The sequence below is a fragment of the Cheilinus undulatus genome, linkage group 19 (assembly GCF_018320785.1).
Source record: "Cheilinus undulatus linkage group 19, ASM1832078v1, whole genome shotgun sequence".
Taxonomy (NCBI): domain Eukaryota; kingdom Metazoa; phylum Chordata; class Actinopteri; order Labriformes; family Labridae; genus Cheilinus; species Cheilinus undulatus.
The window spans coordinates 684,910-707,591 of NC_054883.1; the positions used below are offsets into that span (position 1 = coordinate 684,910).

The following is a 22,682-nucleotide window of genomic DNA, read 5'->3' on the forward strand; positions in this document are numbered from 1 at the left end:
TTACTGCTGTAGTTTCGTGATAATTCTACAGTATAACTGCTGTAGTTTGATGATATTTCTGTAGTATTACTGCTGTAGTTTGGTTATATTTCTGCAGTATAACTGCTGTAGTTTGGTGATATTTCTACAGTATTACTGCTGTAGTTTGGTGATATTTCTACAGTATTACTGCTGTTGTTTGGTGATATTTCTGTAGTATTACTGCTGTAGTTTGGTGATATTTCTACAGTATGACTGCTGTAGTTTGGTGATATTTCTGTAGTATTACTGCTGTAGTTTGGTTATATTTCTGCAGTATAACTGCTGTAGTTTGGTGATATTTCTGCAGTATTACTGTTGTAGTTTGGTGAAATTTCTACAGTATAACTGCTGTAGTTTGGTGATATTTCTGTAGTATAACTGCTGTGGTTTGGTGATATTTCTGTAGTATTACTGCTGTAGTTTGGTGATATTTCTGTAGTATTACTGTTGTAGTTTGGTGATATTTCTGTAGTATTACTGCTGTAGTTTGGTGATATTTCTGTAGTATTACTGCTGTAGTTTGGTTATATTTCTGCAGTATAACTGCTGTAGTTCAGTGATATTTCTACAGTATTACTGCTGTAGTTTGGTGATATTTCTACAGTATTACTGCTGTAGTTTGGTGATATTTCTGTAGTATTACTGCCGTCGTTTGGTGATATTTCTGCAGTATGACTGCTGTAGTTTGGTGATATTTCTACAGTATTACTGCCGTAGTTTGGTGATATTTCTGTAGTATTACTGCTGTAGTTTGGTGATATTTCTGTAGTATTACTGCTGTAGTTTGGTTATATTTCTGCAGTATAACTGCTGTAGTTTGGTGATATTTCTACAGTATTACTGCTGTAGTTTGGTGATATTTCTACAGTATTACTGCTGTAGTTTCGTGATAATTCTACAGTATAACTGCTGTAGTTTGGTGATATTTCTGTAGTATTACTGCTGTTGTTTGGTGATATTTCTGTAGTATTACTGCTGTAGTTTGGTGATATTTCTGTAGTATTACTACTGTAGTTTGGTGATATTTCTGTAGTATTACTGCTGTAGTTTGGTGATATTTCTGCAGTATTACTGTTGTAGTTTGGCGATATTTCTACAGTATAACTGCTGTAGTTTGGTGATATTTCTACAGTATAACTGCTGTAGTTTGGTGATATTTCTGTAGTATTACTGCCGTAGTTTGGTGATATTTCTGCAGTATTACTGCTGTAGTTTGGTGATATTTCTACAGTATTACTGCTGTAATTTGGTTATATTTCTGCAGTATTACTGCTGTGGTTCAGTGATATTGCTACAGTATTACTGCTGTAGTTTGGTGATATTTCTACAGTATTACTGCTGTAGTTTGGTGATATTTCTACAGTATTACTGCTGTAGTTTGGTGATATTTCTGCAGTATAACTGCTGTAGTTTGGTGATATTTCTACAGTATTACTGCTGTAGTATATTGATATTTCTGCAGTATTACTGCTGTAGTTTGGGGAAATTTCTACAGTATAACTGCTGTAGTTTGGTGATATTTCTACAGTATTGCTGCTCTAGTTTGGTGATATTTCTACAGTATAGCTGCTGTAGTTTGGTGATATTTCTGTAGTATTACTGCTGTAGTTTGGTGATATTTCTACAGTATAACTGCTGTAGTTTGGTGATATTTCTTTAGTATTACTGCTGTAGTTTGGTGATATTTCTGTAGTATTACTGCTGTAGTTTGGTAATATTTCTACAGTATAACTGCTGTAGTTTGGTGATATTTCTGTAGTATTACTGCCGTCGTTTGGTGATATTTCTGCAGTATTACTGCTGTAGTTTGGTGATATTTCTGCAGTATAACTGCTGGAGTTTGGTGATATTTCTACAGTATTACTGCTGTAGTTTGGTGATATTTCTGCAGTATTACTGCTGTAGTTTGGGGAAATTTCTACAGTATAACTGCTGTAGTTTGGTGATATTTCTACAGTATTACTGCTGTAGTTTGGTGATATTTCTACAGTATAGCTGCTGTAGTTTGGTGATATTTCTGTAGTATTACTGCTGTATTTTGGTGAAATTTCTACAGTATTACTGCTGTAGTTTGGTGATATTTCTAAAGTATAACTGCTGTAGTTTGCTGATATTTCTTTAGTATTACTGCTGTAGTTTGGTGATATTTCTGTAGTATTACTGCTGTAGTTTGGTGATATTTCTACAGTATAACTGCTGTAGTTTGGTGGTATTTCTGTAGTATTACTGCCGTCGTTTGGTGATATTTCTGCAGTATTACTGCTGTAGTTTGGTGATATTTCTGCAGTATTACTGCTGTAGTTTGGTGATATTTCTGTAGTATTACTGCTGTAGTTTGGTGATATTTCTGTAGTTTTACTGCTGTTGTTTGGTGATATTTCTACAGTATTACTGCTGTAGTTTGGTGATATTTCTGCAGTATAACTGCTGGAGTTCGGTGATATTTCTACAGTATTACTGCTGTAGTATATTGATATTTCTGCAGTATTACTGCTGTAGTTTGGTGATATTTCTGTAGTTTTACTGCTGTTGTTTGGTGATATTTCTACAGTATTACTGCTGTAGTTTGGTGATATTTCTGTAGTATTACTACTGTAGTTTGGTGATATTTCTGTAGTATTACTGCTGTAGTTTGGTGATATTTCTGTAGTATTACTGCTGTAGTTTGGTGATATTTCTGTAGTATTACTGCTGTAGTTTGGTGATATTTCTGCAGTATTACTGTTGTAGTTTGGTGATATTTCTACAGTATTACTGCTGTAGTTTGGTGATATTTCTACAGTATTACTGCTGTAGTTTGGTGATATTTCTACAGTATTACTGCTGTAGTTTGGTGAAATTTCTACAGTATTACTGCTGTAGTTTGGTGATATTTCTACAGTATTACTGCTGTAGTTTGGTGATATTTCTGCAGTATAACTGCTGGAGTTCGGTGATATTTCTACAGTATTACTGCTGTAGTATATTGTTATTTCTGTTATTTCTGATTATTTCTGATATTTCTGTAGTATTACTGCTGTAGTTTGGTGATATTTCTACAGTATAACAGTATCGAGAGTAGTATAACTGTTGTAGTACCTTGTATATGAGCTGTGAGTAGTAGTCGGTGACTCCGTCCAAACAGGCGTTACCAAAAGAGCCGGTCAGCTGTGAGTCTGAGCCCAGAGAGGAGCTGCCGTAGGGCGGGAACAGACTCAGATCGACCCCCAGAACAGGCTCCATAAGGGGCAAGACAGACAGCTGAGAGGAGGATGCAGTCATCAATGATCACAGATATCAATCTCTCTTATTTAATGATCAATCAAAAAGTGCAAAAGATTTTAATTAAACATCTCCTGAACCATCCCACAAAAGAGAGAGACAACCAACAAAACTGCAGGTTTACTCCAGAGCAGCTCTATGTGTCACAAAAATGTCATATGATGGAGTCAGAGGAGGAGGTGATGGTGTACCTGAGTGAGGTGTGTGATTGAGTCAGAGGAGGAGGTGATGGTGTACCTGTGTGAGGTGTGTGATGGAGTCAGAGGAGGAGGTGATGGTGTACCTGAGTGAGGTGTGTGATTGAGTCAGAGGAGGAGGTGATGGTGTACCTGTGTGAGGTGTGTGATGGAGTCAGAGGAGGAGGTGATGGTGTACCTGAGTGAGGTGTGTGATGGAGTCAGAGGAGGAGGTGATGGTGTACCTGAGTGAGGTGTGTGATGGAGTCAGAGGAGGAGGTGATGGTGTACCTGTGTGAGGTGTGTGATGGAGTCAGAGGAGGAGGTGATGGTGTACCTGAGTGAGGTGTGTGATGGAGTCAGAGGAGGAGGTGATGGTGTACCTGAGTGAGGTGTGTGATGGAGTCAGAGGAGGAGGTGATGGTGTACCTGAGTGAGGTGTGTGATGGAGTCAGAGGAGGAGGTGATGGTGTACCTGAGTGAGGTGTGTGATGGAGTCAGTGGAGGAGGTGATGGTGTACCTGAGTGAGGTGTGTGATGGAGTCAGAGGAGGAGGTGATGGTGTACCTGAGTGAGGTGTGTGATGGAGTCAGAGGAGGAGGTGATGGTGTACCTGAGTGAGGTGTGTGATGGAGTCAGAGGAGGAGGTGATGGTGTACCTGAGTGAGGTGTGTGATGTAGTCAGTGGAGGAGGTGATGGTGTACCTGAGTGAGGTGTGTGATGGAGTCAGAGGAGGAGGTGATGGTGTACCTGAGTGAGGTGTGTGATGGAGTCAGTGGAGGAGGTGATGGTGTACCTGAGTGAGGTGTGTGATGGAGTCAGAGGAGGAGGTGATGGTGTACCTGTGTGAGGTGTGTGATGGAGTCAGTGGAGGAGGTGATGGTGTACCTGAGTGAGGTGTGTGATGGAGTCAGAGGAGGAGGTGATGGTATACCTGTGTGAGGTGTGTGATGTAGTCAGAGGAGGAGGTGATGGTGTACCTGAGTGAGGTGTGTGATGGAGTCAGAGGAGGAGGTGATGGTGTACCTGAGTGAGGTGTGTGATGGAGTCAGAGGAGGAGGTGATGGTGTACCTGAGTGAGGTGTGTGATGGAGTCAGAGGAGGAGGTGATGGTGTACCTGAGTGAGGTGTGTGATGGAGTCAGAGGAGGAGGTGATGGTGTACCTGAGTGAGGTGTGTGATGGAGTCAGAGGAGGAGGTGATGGTGTACCTGAGTGAGGTGTGTGATGGAGTCAGAGGAGGAGGTGATGGTGTACCTGAGTGAGGTGTGTGATGTAGTCAGTGGAGGAGGTGATGGTGTACCTGAGTGAGGTGTGTGATGGAGTCAGAGGAGGAGGTGATGGTGTACCTGTGTGAGGTGTGTGATGGAGTCAGTGGAGGAGGTGATGGTGTACCTGAGTGAGGTGTGTGATGGAGTCAGAGGAGGAGGTGATGGTGTACCTGTGTGAGGTGTGTGATGGAGTCAGTGGAGGAGGTGATGGTGTACCTGAGTGAGGTGTGTGATGGAGTCAGAGGAGGAGGTGATGGTGTACCTGTGTGAGGTGTGTGATGTAGTCAGTGGAGGAGGTGATGGTGTACCTGAGTGAGGTGTGTGATGGAGTCAGAGGAGGAGGTGATGGTGTACCTGAGTGAGGTGTGTGATGTAGTCAGTGGAGGAGGTGATGGTGTACCTGAGTGAGGTGTGTGATGGAGTCAGAGGAGGAGGTGATGGTGTACCTGAGTGAGGTGTGTGATGGAGTCAGAGGAGGAGGTGATGGTGTACCTGAGTGAGGTGTGTGATGGAGTCAGAGGAGGAGGAGTTTAAGGAGGACTGGAGCATCTTCTCCTCCTCCTCCTTCTTCCTCCTCTTGGATTTTGGAGGAGCTTTGTCTTTCTCAGGCCGAGCTGCTCTCTTACACCGCTGCACCTTCTTCCTGCCGAAGGAGTCCAGAAGCTCTGCACCTGAGCCATCCATCATCACCTGGAAGAGGACACAGTTACCATGGTAACTGGGTTCAAGGTTTAAACACTTTCTGACTCCTCCACAGGTTCTTGACTCTCTCTCTCTCTCCGTGTCCTGCAGCTTTATATCAGGTTAAAAACATGAATGTCATGAGACTCCTCACCATGTTGCCATGGGAACCAGGCCTCTCCTCCCCCTCGGACCGTATGCTGTCAGTGGACAGCTGCCGGCTGGCGGTGGGCGGGGCCTGGCTGGATGGTGAGGGCGTGGTGGTGGGGGAGGTCTTATCCTTCAGCAGCTGTCTAAGCAGCTCTTTTCCTCCGTCTGCAGAGGGGGAGGAGAATCCTTCAGCCCCGACCTCCTCCATCTTCACCACACCTCCGCTACAGGCTCCGCCCTCCTCTCGCTCTTCCTGCCAGAGATGAAGACACAGAACAGGTGAGCTGAGTGGATGGTAAGTAGGTAAATTTGATTTATAAAGCACCTTTAACAAAACGCGGCCACACAGAGCTTCACAACTGTTAGAAAAAGGCGATTCAGTGATTTAAGTTACAGACAGGAAGTGTTTGTAAGCCTGACCACGGCTCACCTTGACCTCCAGACGAGCTGCTGACAGGGGCCCTCTCTGAGACTCTGAGCCCAGGACAGAGCCTCTCTGCTGGGCTGTGGAGATCACCGACAGCTGCCTCTCTAACTCTGACGATGGAGCCAAACAGGACAGGGAGGAGCTTAGAGAGACGCAGGGGTCTGATTGGTCCAAACTGCCCCGAGTGGGTGTGGAGCAGGATGTGTCTGATACAGCTGGAGTGGGCGGGGCAGTGATGTCATCAGAGTGTGATGACAGCGGTGTCCTGGCTCCTCCCATGGCATCATCTCCGTCCCTCTTTCTGTTCTTCTTCTTTGGTTTGTCATCCGGGATGATGTCAGAGTAGAGCTGGAGGAGGGAGGCAGGGCCTCCAGAGGAGGAGGCGGGATCATGAATGAATCGATGACCTCCTGCTCCAGGATTGGACAGCGTTATTCCTGCTGGTCCCGCCCCAGCCTGGTGAGGGGGCCCTGAGAGTCTGGGTCTGGACTGCATGGTTGAGGTGGCTCCCTCCATGGGGGCCCCGTGTTCTGACAGGGGCTGGCCCCGCTCTGCAGGACCTGGAGCTGGAGCCGGGTGGGCCCCTGCCAAGAAGCTGTTGGGGGGAAATTGGGCCCCAGCCTGGTGCTGAGGGGGGGCTCTGGAGGCTGGGGGGGACTGAAGGAAGTCCTGAGGCAGCTCGGAGCTGAAGAAGGGCATCTGGGACAGGCCGTCACCCCCTGCTGGCACAGTAGCACCTGCAGCTCCAGGTGTTTGTCTGACAGGTGTAGAAGGAGGCGGGGCCACTCCAGGACCCACTGAGGCCCCCAGGAGCCCCTGCTGCTCCAACTCCAGTCTGTGCTGCAGAGCTCTGTGACGCTCCACCTGAGCACACAGAGACAGCAGTGTTTGAACTGGACTGTAGAAGGACTGAATAAAGGTTGATGAAAAAAACAAAGAAAATACACAGAGAGTCTGAACTTCCTGTTGGCAGGTGTGTTAGTGTTAGTGTGTGCAGCGTTAATTTTAGCCTTCAGAGTTCTATGATCCTCAGTTTTACTCAGTTTACTCTCTAAAGTTTAGGTAAAGAAAAAAAAAAAAAACACGAGTAAATTTTACTACAATTAGCCGACAAAGACTCGAAAACATTTTAGCCCAGTTTCAGTCACAGGTGTTTCTTTGAACTAGTTAAGAAAGGTGATTAAAGACACAATAAATTAAGATAATTTAAGATAAGACTAGATCATTTAAGATAAGACTAGATCATTTGAGATAAGACTAGATCATTTAAGATGAGACTAGATCATTTAAGATAAGATGAGACTAGATCATTTAAGATAAGACTAGATCATTTAAGATAAGACTAGATCATTTAAGATAAGACTAGATCATTTAAGATAAGACTAGATCATTTAAGATGAGACTAGATCGTTTAAGATAAGACTAGATCATTTAAGATAAGACTAGATCATTTAGGATAAGACTAGATCATTTAAGATGAGACTAGATCATTTAAGATAAGACTAGATCATTTAAGATAAGACTAGATCATTTAAGATAAGACTAGATCATTTAGGATAAGACTAGATCATTTAAGATGAGACTAGATCATTTAAGATAAGACTAGATCATTTAGGATAAGACTAGATCATTTAAGATGAGACTAGATCATTTAAGATAAGACTAGATCATTTAGGATAAGACTAGATCATTTAAGATAACACTAGATCATTTAAGATAAGACTAGATCATTTAAGATAAGACTAGATCATTTAGGATAAGACTAGATCATTTAAGATAAGACTAGATAATTTAAGATAAGACTAGATCATTTAAGATAACACTAGATCATTTAAGATAAGACTAGATCATTTAAGATGAGACTAGATCATTTAAGATGAGACTAGATCATTTAAGATAAGACTAGATCATTTAGGATAAGACTAGATCATTTAAGATGAGACTAGATCATTTAAGATGAGACTAGATCATTTAAGATAAGACTAGATCATTTAAGATAAGACTAGATCATTTAAGATAAGACTAGATCATTTAAGATGAGACTAGATCGTTTAAGATAAGACTAGATCATTTAAGATAAGACTAGATCATTTAGGATAAGACTAGATCATTTAAGATAAGACTAGATCATTTAAGATGAGACTAGATCATTTAAGATAAGACTAGATCATTTAAGATAAGACTAGATCATTTAAGATAAGACTAGATCATTTAAGATAAGACTAGATCATTTAAGATAACACTAGATCATTTAAGATAAGACTAGATCATTTAAGATGAGACTAGATCATTTAAGATAAGACTAGATCATTTAAGATAAGACTAGATCATTTAGGATAAGACTAGATCATTTAAGATAAGACTAGATAATTTAAGATAAGACTAGATCATTTAAGATAAGACTAGATCATTTAAGATAACACTAGATCATTTAAGATAAGACTAGATCATTTAAGATGAGACTAGATCATTTAAGATAAGACTAGATCATTTAGGATAAGACTAGATCATTTAAGATGAGACTAGATCATTTAAGATAAGACTAGATCATTTAAGATAAGACTAGATCATTTAAGATAAGACTAGATCATTTAAGATGAGACTAGATCATTTAAGATAAGACTAGATCATTTAAGATAAGACTAGATCATTTAAGATAAGACTAGATCATTTAAGATAAGACTAGATCATTTAAGATGAGACTAGATCATTTAAGATAAGACTAGATCATTTAAGATAAGACTAGATCATTTAAGATGAGACTAGATCATTTAAGATGAGACTAGATCATTTAAAATGAGACTAGATCATTTAAGATAAGACTAGATCATTTAAGATAACACTAGATCATTTAAGATAAGACTAGATCTTTTAAGATAAGACTAGATCATTTAAGATAACACTAGATCATTTAAGATAAGACTAGATCTTTTAAGATGAGACTAGATCATTTAAGATAAGACTAGATCATTTAGGATAAGACTAGATCATTTAAGATGAGACTAGATCATTTAAGATAAGACTAGATCATTTAAGATGAGACTAGATCATTTAAGATAAGACTAGATCATTTAAGATAAGACTAGATCATTTAAGATAAGACTAGATCATTTAGGATAAGACTAGATCATTTAAGATAAGACTAGATCATTTAAGATGAGACTAGATCATTTAAGAGAACACTAGATCATTTAAGATGAGACTAGATCATTTAAGAGAACACTAGATCATTTAAGATGAGACTAGATCATTTAGGATAAGACTAGATCATTTAAGATAAGACTAGATCATTTAAGATGAGACTAGATCATTTTAGATAAGACTAGATCATTTAAGATAAGACTAGATCATTTAAGATGAGACTAGATCATTTAAGAGAACACTAGATCATTTAAGATGAGACTAGATCATTTAGGATAAGACTAGATCATTTAAGATAAGACTAGATCATTTAAGATGAGACTAGATCGTTTAAGATAAGACTAGATCATTTAAGATAAGACTAGATCATTTAGGATAAGACTAGATCATTTAAGATGAGACTAGATCATTTAAGATAAGACTAGATCATTTAAGATAAGACTAGATCATTTAAGATAAGACTAGATCATTTAGGATAAGACTAGATCATTTAAGATAACACTAGATCATTTAAGATAAGACTAGATCATTTAAGATGAGACTAGATCATTTAAGATAAGACTAGATCATTTAAGATAAGACTAGATCATTTAGGATAAGACTAGATCATTTAAGATAACACTAGATCATTTAAGATGAGACTAGATCATTTAAGATGAGACTAGATCATTTAAGATGAGACTAGATCATTTAAAATGAGACTAGATCATTTAAGATAAGACTAGATCATTTAAGATAACACTAGATCATTTAAGATAAGACTAGATCATTTAAGATAAGACTAGATCATTTAAGATAACACTAGATCATTTAAGATAAGACTAGATCTTTTAAGATGAGACTAGATCATTTAAGATAAGACTAGATCATTTAGGATAAGACTAGATCATTTAAGATGAGACTAGATCATTTAAGATAAGACTAGATCATTTAAGATGAGACTAGATCATTTAAGATAAGACTAGATCATTTAAGATAAGACTAGATCATTTAAGATAAGACTAGATCATTTAGGATAAGACTAGATCATTTAAGATAAGACTAGATCATTTAAGATGAGACTAGATCATTTAAGAGAACACTAGATCATTTAAGATGAGACTAGATCATTTAAGAGAACACTAGATCATTTAAGATGAGACTAGATCATTTAGGATAAGACTAGATCATTTAAGATAAGACTAGATCATTTAAGATGAGACTAGATCATTTTAGATAAGACTAGATCATTTAAGATAAGACTAGATCATTTAAGATGAGACTAGATCATTTAAGAGAACACTAGATCATTTAAGATGAGACTAGATCATTTAGGATAAGACTAGATCATTTAAGATAAGACTAGATCATTTAAGATGAGACTAGATCATTTAAGATGAGACTAGATCATTGAAGATAAGACTAGATCATTTAAGATGAGACTAGATCATTTAGGATAAGACTAGATCATTTAGGATAAGAGTAGATCATTTAGGATAAGACTAGATCATTAAGATAAGACTAGATCATTTAAGATGAGACTAGATCATTTAAGATGAGACTAGATCATTTAGGATAAGACTAGATCATTTAAGATAAGACTAGATCATTTAAGATGAGACTAGATCATTTAAGATAAGACTAGATCATTTAAGATAAGACTAGATCATTTAAGATGAGACTAGATCATTTAAGATAAGACTAGATCATTTAAGATAAGACTAGATCATTTAAGATAAGACTAGATCATTTAAGATAAGACTAGATCATTTAAGATGAGACTAGATCATTTAAGATAAGACTAGATCATTTAAGATAAGACTAGATCATTTAGGATAAGACTAGATCATTTAAGATAAGACTAGATCATTTAAGATGAGACTAGATCATTTAAGATAAGACTAGATCATTTAAGATAAGACTAGATCATTTAAGATAAGACTAGATCATTTAGGATAAGACTAGATCATTTAAGATAACACTAGATCATTTAAGATAAGACTAGATCATTTAAGATGAGACTAGATCATTTAAGATAAGACTAGATCATTTAAGATAAGACTAGATCATTTAGGATAAGACTAGATCATTTAAGATAAGACTAGATAATTTAAGATAAGACTAGATCATTTAAGATAAGACTAGATCATTTAAGATAACACTAGATCATTTAAGATAAGACTAGATCATTTAAGATGAGACTAGATCATTTAAGATAAGACTAGATCATTTAGGATAAGACTAGATCATTTAAGATGAGACTAGATCATTTAAGATAAGACTAGATCATTTAAGATAAGACTAGATCATTTAAGATAAGACTAGATCATTTAAGATGAGACTAGATCGTTTAAGATAAGACTAGATCATTTAAGATAAGACTAGATCATTTAGGATAAGACTAGATCATTTAAGATAAGACTAGATCATTTAAGATGAGACTAGATCATTTAAGATAAGACTAGATCATTTAAGATAAGACTAGATCATTTAAGATAAGACTAGATCATTTAGGATAAGACTAGATCATTTAAGATAACACTAGATCATTTAAGATAAGACTAGATCATTTAAGATGAGACTAGATCATTTAAGATAAGACTAGATCATTTAAGATAAGACTAGATCATTTAGGATAAGACTAGATCATTTAAGATAACACTAGATCATTTAAGATAAGACTAGATCATTTAAGATGAGACTAGATCATTTAAGATGAGACTAGATCATTTAAAATGAGACTAGATCATTTAAGATAAGACTAGATCATTTAAGATAACACTAGATCATTTAAGATAAGACTAGATCTTTTAAGATAAGACTAGATCATTTAAGATAACACTAGATCATTTAAGATAAGACTAGATCTTTTAAGATGAGACTAGATCATTTAAGATAAGACTAGATCATTTAGGATAAGACTAGATCATTTAAGATGAGACTAGATCATTTAAGATAAGACTAGATCATTTAAGATGAGACTAGATCATTTAAGATAAGACTAGATCATTTAAGATAAGACTAGATCATTTAAGATAAGACTAGATCATTTAGGATAAGACTAGATCATTTAAGATAAGACTAGATCATTTAAGATGAGACTAGATCATTTAAGAGAACACTAGATCATTTAAGATGAGACTAGATCATTTAAGAGAACACTAGATCATTTAAGATGAGACTAGATCATTTAGGATAAGACTAGATCATTTAAGATAAGACTAGATCATTTAAGATGAGACTAGATCATTTTAGATAAGACTAGATCATTTAAGATAAGACTAGATCATTTAAGATGAGACTAGATCATTTAAGAGAACACTAGATCATTTAAGATGAGACTAGATCATTTAGGATAAGACTAGATCATTTAAGATAAGACTAGATCATTTAAGATAAGACTAGATCATTTAAGATAAGACTAGATCATTTAGGATAAGACTAGATCATTTAAGATAAGACTAGATCATTTAAGATGAGACTAGATCATTTAAGAGAACACTAGATCATTTAAGATGAGACTAGATCATTTAAGAGAACACTAGATCATTTAAGATGAGACTAGATCATTTAGGATAAGACTAGATCATTTAAGATAAGACTAGATCATTTAAGATGAGACTAGATCATTTTAGATAAGACTAGATCATTTAAGATAAGACTAGATCATTTAAGATGAGACTAGATCATTTAAGAGAACACTAGATCATTTAAGATGAGACTAGATCATTTAGGATAAGACTAGATCATTTAAGATAAGACTAGATCATTTAAGATGAGACTAGATCATTTAAGATGAGACTAGATCATTTAAGATAAGACTAGATCATTTAGGATAACACTAGATCATTTAAGATAAGACTAGATCAATTAAGATAAGACTAGATCATTTAGGATAAGACTAGATCATTAAGATAAGACTAGATAATTGAAGATAAGACTAGATCATTTAAGATGAGACTAGATCATTTAAGATAAGACTAGATCATTTAAGATGAGACTAGATCATTTAAGATGAGACTAGATCATTTAAGATGAGACTAGATCATTTAAGATAAGACTAGATCATTTAGGATAACACTAGATCATTTAAGATAAGACTAGATCAATTAAGATAAGACTAGATCATTTAGGATAAGACTAGATCATTAAGATAAGACTAGATCATTGAAGATAAGACTAAATCATTTAAGATAAGACTAGATCATTTAAGATAAAACTAGATAATTTAAGATAAGACTAGATCATTTAAGATGAGACTAGATCATTTAAGATAAGACTAGATCATTGAAGATAAGACTAGATCATTTAAGATAAGACTAAATCATTTAAGATAAGACTAGATCATTTAAGATAAAACTAGATCATTTAAGATAAGACTAGATCATTTAAGATGAGACTAGATCATTTAAGATAAGACTAGATCATTTAAGATAAGACTAGATCATTTAAGATAAGACTAGATCATTTAAGATGAGAGTAGATCATTTAAGAGAACACTAGATCATTTAAGATAAGACTAGATCATTTAGGATAAGACTAGATCATTTAAGATGAGACTAGATCATTTAGGATAAGACTAGATCATTGAAGATAAGACTAGATCATTTAAGATGAGACTAGATCATTTAAGAGAACACTAGATCATTTAAGATAAGACTAGATCATTTAGGATAAGACTAGATCATTTAAGATGAGACTAGATCATTTAGGATAAGACTAAAGCATTTAAGATAAGACTAGATCATTTAAGATGAGAGTAGATCATTTAGGATAAGACTAGATCATTGAAGATAAGACTAGATCATTTAAGATGAGACTAGATCATTTAAGAGAACACTAGATCATTTAAGATAAGACTAGATCATTTAGGATAAGACTAGATCATTTAAGATAACACTAGATCATTTAAGATAAGACTAGATCATTTAGGATAAGACTAGATCATTTAAGATAAGACTAGATCATTTAAGATAAGACTAGATCATTTAGGATAAGACTAGATCATTTAAGATAAGTCTAGATCATTTAAGATAAGACTAGATCATTTAGGATAAGACTAGATCATTAAGATAAGACTAGATCATTTAAGATAAGACTAGATCGTTTAGGATAAGACTAGATCATTTAAGATAAGACTAGGTCATTTAAGATAAGACTAGATCATTTAAGATAAGACTAGATCATTTAAGATGAGACTAGATCATTTAAGATGAGACTAGATCATTAAGATAAGACTAGATCATTTAAGATAAGACTAGATCATTGAAGATAAGACTAGATCATTTAAGATAAGACTAGATCATTTAGGATAAGACTAGATCATTTAAGATAAGACTAGATCATTTAAGATAAGACTAGATCATTTAAGATAAGACTAGATCATTTAGGATAAGACTAGATCATTTAAGATAAGACTAGATCATTTAGGATAAGACTAGATCATTTAAGATAAGACTAGATCATTTAAGATAAGACTAGATCATTTAGGATAAGACTAGATCATTTAGGATAAGACTAGATCATTTAAGATAAGATAAGACTAGATCATTTAAGATAAGACTAGATCATTTAAGATAAGACTAGATCATTTAAGATAAGACTAGATCATTTAAGATAAGACTAGATCATTTAAGATAAGACTAGATCATTTAAGATAAGACTAGATCATTTAGGATAAGACTAGATCATTTAAGATAAGACTAGATCATTTAAGATAAGACTAGATCATTTAGGATAAGACTAGATCATTTAAGATAAGACTAGATCATTTAGGATAAGACTAGATCATTTAAGATAAGACTAGATCATTTAGGATAAGACTAGATCATTTAAGATAAGACTAGATCATTTAAGATAAGACTAGATCATTTAGGATAAGACTAGATCATTTAAGATAAGACTAGATCATTTAAGATAAGACTAGATCATTTAAGATAAGACTAGATCATTTAAGATAAGACTAGATCATTTAAGATAAGACTAGATCATTTAAGATGAGACTAGATCATTTAAGATGAGACTAGATCATTAAGATAAGACTAGATCATTTAAGATAAGACTAGATCATTGAAGATAAGACTAGATCATTTAAGATAAGACTAGATCATTTAGGATAAGACTAGATCATTTAAGATAAGACTAGATCATTTAAGATAAGACTAGATCATTGAAGATAAGACTAGATCATTTAGGATAAGACTAGATCATTTAAGATAAGACTAGATCATTTAGGATAAGACTAGATCATTGAAGATAAGACTAGATCATTTAAGATAAGACTAGATCATTTAGGATAAGACTAGATCATTTAGGATAAGACTAGATCATTTAAGATAAGATAAGACTAGATCATTTAAGATAAGACTAGATCATTTAAGATAAGACTAGATCATTTAAGATGAGACTAGATCATTTAAGATAAGACTAGATCATTTAAGATGAGACTAGATCATTTAAGATAAGACTAGATCATTTAGGATAAGACTAGATCATTAAGATAAGACTAGATCATTTAAGATAAGACTAGATCGTTTAGGATAAGACTAGATCGTTTAAGATAACACTAGGTCATTTAGGATAAGACTAGATCATTTAGGATAAGACTAGATCATTTAGGATAAGACTAGATCATTTAAGATAAGACTAGATCATTTAAGATAAGACTAGATCATTTAGGATAAGACTAGATCATTTAAGATAAGACTAGATCATTTAGGATAAGACTAGATCATTTAAGATAAGACTAGATCATTTAAGATAAGACTAGATCATTTAGGATAAGACTAGATCATTTAAGATAAGACTAGATCATTTAGGATAAGACTAGATCATTGAAGATAAGACTAGATCATTTAAGATAAGACTAGATCATTTAAGATAAGACTAGATCATTTAGGATAAGACTAGATCATTTAAGATGAGACTAGATCATTTAAGATAAGACTAGATCATTTAAGATAAGACTAGATCATTTAGGATAAGACTAGATCATTTAAGATAAGACTAGATCATTTAGGATAAGACTAGATCATTTAAGATAAGACTAGATCATTTAAGATAAGACTAGATCATTTAGGATAAGACTAGATCATTTAAGATAAGACTAGATCATTTAAGATAAGACTAGATCATTTAGGATAAGACTAGATCATTTAAGATGAGACTAGATCATTTAAGATAAGACTAGATCATTGAAGATAAGACTAGATCATTTAAGATAAGACTAGATCATTTAAGATAAGACTAGATCTTTTAGGATAAGACTAGATCATTTAAGATAAGACTAGATCATTTAAGATAAGACTAGATCATTTAGGATAAGACTAGATCATTTAAGATAAGACTAGATCATTTAGGATAAGACTAGATCATTTAAGATAAGACTAGATCATTTAAGATAAGACTAGATCATTTAGGATAAGACTAGATCATTTAAGATAAGACTAGATCATTTAGGATAAGACTAGATCATTGAAGATAAGACTAGATCATTTAAGATAAGACTAGATCATTTAAGATAAGACTAGATCATTTAGGATAAGACTAGATCATTTAAGATAAGACTAGATCATTTAGGATAAGACTAGATCATTTAAGATAAGACTAGATCATTTAGGATAAGACTAGATCATTTAAGATAAGACTAGATCATTTAGGATAAGACTAGATCATTTAAGATAAGACTAGATCATTTAAGATAAGACTAGATCATTTAAGATAAGACTAGATCATTTAGGATAAGACTAGATCATTTAAGATAAGACTAGATCATTTAGGATAAGACTAGATCATTGAAGATAAGACTAGATCATTTAAGATAAGACTAGATCATTTAAGATAAGACTAGATCATTTAAGATAAGACTAGATCATTTAGGATAAGACTAGATCATTTAGGATAAGACTAGATCATTTAGGATAAGACTAGATCATTTAAGATAAGATAAGACTAGATCATTTAGGATAAGACTAGATCATTTAAGATAAGATAAGACTAGATCATTTAAGATAAGACTAGATCATTTAAGATAAGACTAGATCATTTAAGATAAGATAAGACTAGATCATTTAAGATAAGATAAGACTAGATCATTTAAGATGAGACTAGATCATTTAAGATAAGACTAGATCATTTAAGATAAGACTAGATCATTTAAGATAAGACTAGGTCATTTAGGATAAGACTAGAGATAAGGTCAGAAGAATTATCTTTAGACAAAGTGAGTTAAGATAAGATTTGATAAGATAACTTCAGTAAAGATCATTTAAGTTGTTTAGCTGATTTAAGAAAAGAGCAGATAACTCCAGATAACTCAAGCTTAGATTAGATCAGATTAGACTAGATAAAGTTCAGATAAGATTAGACAAGTTCGATTATGATCATGAAAGAGAAGTTAGGTAAAATTAAGTCTTTTAGTTCAGTGGTTCTCAACTGGTGGGTCGGGACCCAAAAGTGGGTCACAGAGAAGCATGGCTGATAGTGAAAAAAAATCCTGAGCCTGAACTTTTTCCCAGGTGGGGGACGTATACATAGGAAGGCCAATAGTGACAAAAGCACTGGATCTGATTGCAATACAGTAAAAGTTAATGGTCACAATGTTATGGGGGCATGTGAGGCTTCTTCTAGCTGCTGTACAATAACATTAGCAACCATTCATTAAAGCAGGGCTGTACGTAAACTTTTTTGCCCATAGCGCTGGTGCTACAGATGTTGACAATCTTGTAGCACAGAACCCAAAACCTGTAGCACAATATATAAAATGTTTGTTACAGCTCTAAAACCAACATGTAACCAAAATATATGCATAGTAAGTGAATGTACTTGAAATACAAAACCAAAACAGCCTAAATTTCAGCGCTCATTAATGTCTACCAAAGCAAACAGCCAATCACAGAGACACTGATGGTTCATTTCCACATATGGACACAAAACAACAGCAACCTGCAGGGAACTGACTAACTTTATAGAAGTGTGGTGCTTGAGGATGATTATAACAATGTGATTTGGAAATCAGACCTTGAGATCAGACAGAGGAGCAAATGAACTCAGTTTGTGCTGCTATTTGCTGCTGGAATCCTTTTGTTTGTATTCATCATTTTTTTTAAACTTTTGGCATTACCAACAGACAGCTGAAGTCTTTTTCTGTGTTCATCCTGTTTACTCAAACATCAGTGTATTCTAGAGACTGAAGTTTGTGTATTTGTTCATCATTAAACTGTGTTTCAAGGACTGAAGTGTTAGGTCTATGCATTTATATATTTGTATTGATCGGCTAAGTTTAATTTGTAATATCCCCATATTGTAAAAACCCCAATATTGTGCATTCCTAGTCCAGGTCTTGACTAGAAGACCTGAAGTCTAGTCTTGAAAGGTGCTATATAAATTCAAGATATTATATTATTATTATTATTAAGGTAAGAAATAGATTAAAGTTTTATGTTGTTATGTGGGTCTTTTTGATGGATTTCTTGCAGGCCAATGCAAAAGGACCAAGGGCCAAAGTTGGCCCATGGGCCATAGTTTGGACACCCCTTATAAATTAACTGATACTCAGAGTGATTAAAAAAAACATGTCTAACATTATTAAAAACCCATTAAACAGTGTCAGAGTCTGGTCCATACTGTACTGTCACACTGGGGTCTGATGTTTATAGAGCTACTGTCAATGAACAGATCCTTCTTTTCTCTCTAACAGTGTAATAACAACAGTAGCCTACTACTGGAGTTAAATGGCAAGTAAAACAAAAAATCTATCAGCAAAACGTGGTCGGTATGTTGAAGAGCAGCGCTGCTGTAATCCCAAGTTTTTAAAGCACGGAGGCTAGACGATGTTAAAAAGGAGTATCTGCTGGCTTATATCTCCGTTAGCCTCGTCCTCTCCAATTACGCACGCATGGCCGCAGTCAGTTAGCCGTCAGTGGGAGGACAGAGTGCTCAGTGTGCGCTAACCTCTGATTAAAGGTTAATATATAAACGATGCATTTTCTCTTCACTGATATCGTAGCTGTTGTGTGGTTAAAAAGCCATCACAGGTCTGAATGTAGCATACAGGTCCGATATGACACGGACAGACAGCAGTGTGACGGAGAGACGCAGAGGATTACGCATGGCGAGAGGAAAAAACATTCCGCTTGAATTACAATCTGCCAGAAATATAAAAGAAATGGACTGGGCATGAATTTCAAATTTCAAAGTGGAATGACGTTTTTGTGGCAACAAGTAAACCTAAGGTCTTCTCTGCGTGCCTGGCACTCACCTCTGTCACTTCGTCATAGCACCTGTGCGATGAGGAGCTCAAGCTCCTAGCACGGACCAATGTTGTTGTAGCATTTGCGACATATATGTCTCACTGTACAGCCCTGCTTCTGATTCGCTAGTAGGCCTAGTGTGCTTGATGGACAGTGTCAGTTATCTTTAATGACTCGGGACTTGACATCAGGCTGGCCGCATGAACAAGCTCACAAAAGTAGGTTTTTTTCACAGCAGTCAAACGCCGCCCCTGCACGGTGCCAAAATACTATCACCCCTGCAGAAGTTTTCAGTGTTCCTGTATTAACAATGGTGGAAAAAGTCTCTGAAGTTCTCAAGTCCTTAGCAAGGTTATTATAGTGAACTAAAACTAACTTAAGTACTAAAACTAAAATGTGAAAATCATTTTAGTTAACTGAAACTAAATAAAAACTAAGCTTTACAAAAGAAACAAAAACTAACTGAAACTTAATTCTGTGCTGACAAAACTAAACTAAACTAAAATTAGAGACAACATCTCCTTATTTTTATTGACAGCAGTATTGTGACTGACATGGACACCCAAGCCTGGAGAGCGGAAAATCTCTGGATTTTGATCAGAAACATTTATACAGTGGTAATTTTGGGACATGAGTTGGATGCAAACATAAAAATTGGATAAATAAAGAGAAAAGTGGAGAGCCTTTTTGGGTCTCGCCCTTGACAAGTACCCCATATTGCCATTAAAACTAAAACTAACACTGAAACTAATAAAAACTCAACTAAAACAAAGCATTTTTGCAAAATAAAAACTAAACTAACAAACCAGAAGAAACTAATAAAAACTAAAGTGAAATTTAAAACAAAAAGTTAAAACAAAATAAAAAAAAAAAAACTAATGAAAAATCCTAAACTACTATAACCTTGGTCCTTGGTTTTATCAATATTTCAACTCATGGATCCAGGCCCGCCCCTGCCTATACGCAGACTATGCGTAGCGCGTAGGGCCTCCACTTGGGGGGGTCACTTTGAGTGCTTTTTTCTTCTCTCTCTCTCTCTTGGTACATCAGGCTGATGACACATAAACTTTACCTGAGCGTCACACGTTAGTAAATTAACCCTAAAGATATCTATTTTTAGAGATCGGGGCCATCTGTGATCAATTAGTGCCGGCTCACCCTGCCCCTTTCTCTCTCTTTGCTACACAGAAACTCTTCATCACGTCTGCCTCCTTATTTCACCTGCTGTTCTCCATCCTCTCTTGTCAAACGTCACCTTCTGCCGCTGTTCAGTTTGTGAATTTATGATAAAACTCTGTAAAGTTTCTGCGTTGGTTTTATCAGTAATTAAGTGACATTGTTGAACTTCCTCGTGCAGATCAGCTGTTTTGAAATCAGATCGCAGAAAAAAAAACAAGTAATTGAGACATGTAATTTATGGTGTTTCAATAAAGGAAAGGCTACTGGTGCTAACACTGGAAAAGTGGGGGGCAGTGTTGGGGGGGGGGCCTTATACCGGAGTCTGCATAGGGCCTCACTTTGGCCAGGGGCGGCCCTGTTTTTATCTCCTTTTCTTGAAATGAAAAATTGTGGTGGTGATTTGTCTTTAGAGACTGGTGGGTCCTGAGGCTAGACCAGCTGAGAAACACTGTTTTAGTTCATCTAAGACCAGACCAGTGAAGTTAGTTAAGCTAGATCATTTAAGATAAGATCATCCAAGAGAAGTTAGACGAGGATAAGATGAGACTGGTTAAGGTTTGATAATTAAAGTTAATTCAATTTAAGATAAGCTCAGTAAAGAAAAATATAACCTGAAATAATTCTAATTTTAAAAAGGATAGGACAAGTTAAGCTAAAAAATATAGTTTGAGATGAATTAAGTTAAGATTAGATGAGACAAGTTAAATGAAGGATGTTCCACATTATTAGGCAGGCCGCAGGTTTCAGCAATATGGGAAGAAAAAGGATCTCTGCTGTTCAGCAGTGGTAACTATTAGAGCGTCTAAAACAGCCAGACTGGAACATTACTGTAAATGTAGAACATCCACATCATGGACTGTAAACAGTCAGCACATACCAGTCCCCTTAATAAAACCTAAAATGCCTTTTCCTCAGAGTCTGAACCCTCAGATCTATTTTCAGACCGTCCTCTGCGTGGATGTTCTCAGTCTCAGCTACAGTCGACTAAATCACTGCTCTGTGAGTGCTTTTACCTCCTGCATGAGCTGAACTCTTTGCCTCTCCTGCTGCTCCCTCAGCCTCTCCCTCCTCTCTCTCTCCTGGAAACCCTCGCTGAACGGGTTGTTGTCATCAAATTTCACCTGCAGGGGGCGACAGACACAGGCTCATGTGTTTATAAGGTTTAATGAGACCACGCCCACTGCTCTGTAACAGCGTGTCCTAACAGCAGAGGGATGAGTGAGCGTTGGCAGCAAAATCATGTTCATGCAGTTTTTTCCTCTCTTTTTCCTAGCTCCCATGATGCCTTGTGTTTGTTCTAGGTCTGACCTCCTGTTCCTGCTGTCACTGAAGGATGAACCAGAGTCTTCCATGATCATAATCCTGATTATGAAAGCCTGAATGTCATCTGTTACACCTCAGACAGGATGATGTGTTCATTCCTCTGCCTTCTACAGAACACCCACGCTTATTAGCTCTGTATTCACATGAACGTGGTCAACAGGTCAGTGGTGTAAATACTAACGGCACTTTTTAAATGATGATTTTATTTATTAAGAGAAAAAATCCATCCAAACCTACCTGGCCCTATGTGAAAAAGTCATTCCCCTTCCAGAGTTAAATCATGAACTAACTCTGATTTACCACATTTTATAAAGCTGAGTTCAGTCCGACTATCCACACCCAGACCTGATCCCTGCCAGACCTGTTGGATCCCGGAACCCCTTAACTAGAACCTGCCTGACAAAGTGAAGTAGGCTAAAAGATCTCCAACACATCATGGAACCATCCAAAGAACCTCAATAACAGATGAGTCTGAAAGGGTTGAGAGCCATTATCCACAAAAGGAGAAAACTATGAACAGTGGTGAACCTTCCCAGTAGTGGCCGGCCTGGCGACATGACTCCAAGAGAACATGGACAACTCATCCAGGAGGTCCCAGAAGAATCCAGAACATTTTACCAGCTTCAAGTATTTTATAAGCTTTGAAGACATCAACTTCAAAAAGAGTGGACGGAATGTTTAAAAAGCTTTGAAGACATCATCTTCAAAAAGAATGGACGGAATGTTTAAAAAGCTTTGAAGACATCATCTTCAAAGTTATGGACGGAATGTTTAAAAAGCTTTGAAGACATCATCTTCAAAAAGAATGGACAGAATGTTTAAA

General features: G+C 35.8%; 1 protein-coding gene across 6 annotated transcripts in view; it reads right to left on the reverse strand.

The window, feature by feature from the left end:
• LOC121527127 (histone-lysine N-methyltransferase 2C-like) overlaps positions 1-22,682 on the reverse strand; it is a 119,937-nt gene that overhangs the window by 13,759 nt on the left and 83,496 nt on the right. For all 6 annotated transcript variants that reach the window (XM_041813858.1, XM_041813859.1, XM_041813857.1 and 3 more), the window contains 5 exons: positions 21,550-21,657; positions 5,991-6,851; positions 5,565-5,813; positions 5,222-5,419; positions 3,100-3,261 (listed from right to left, as the gene is read on the reverse strand). In XM_041813858.1, coding sequence (XP_041669792.1) covers positions 3,100-3,261; positions 5,222-5,419; positions 5,565-5,813; positions 5,991-6,851; positions 21,550-21,657 — 1,578 coding nt within the window. The remainder of the gene's footprint in view (positions 1-3,099; positions 3,262-5,221; positions 5,420-5,564; positions 5,814-5,990; positions 6,852-21,549; positions 21,658-22,682) is intronic.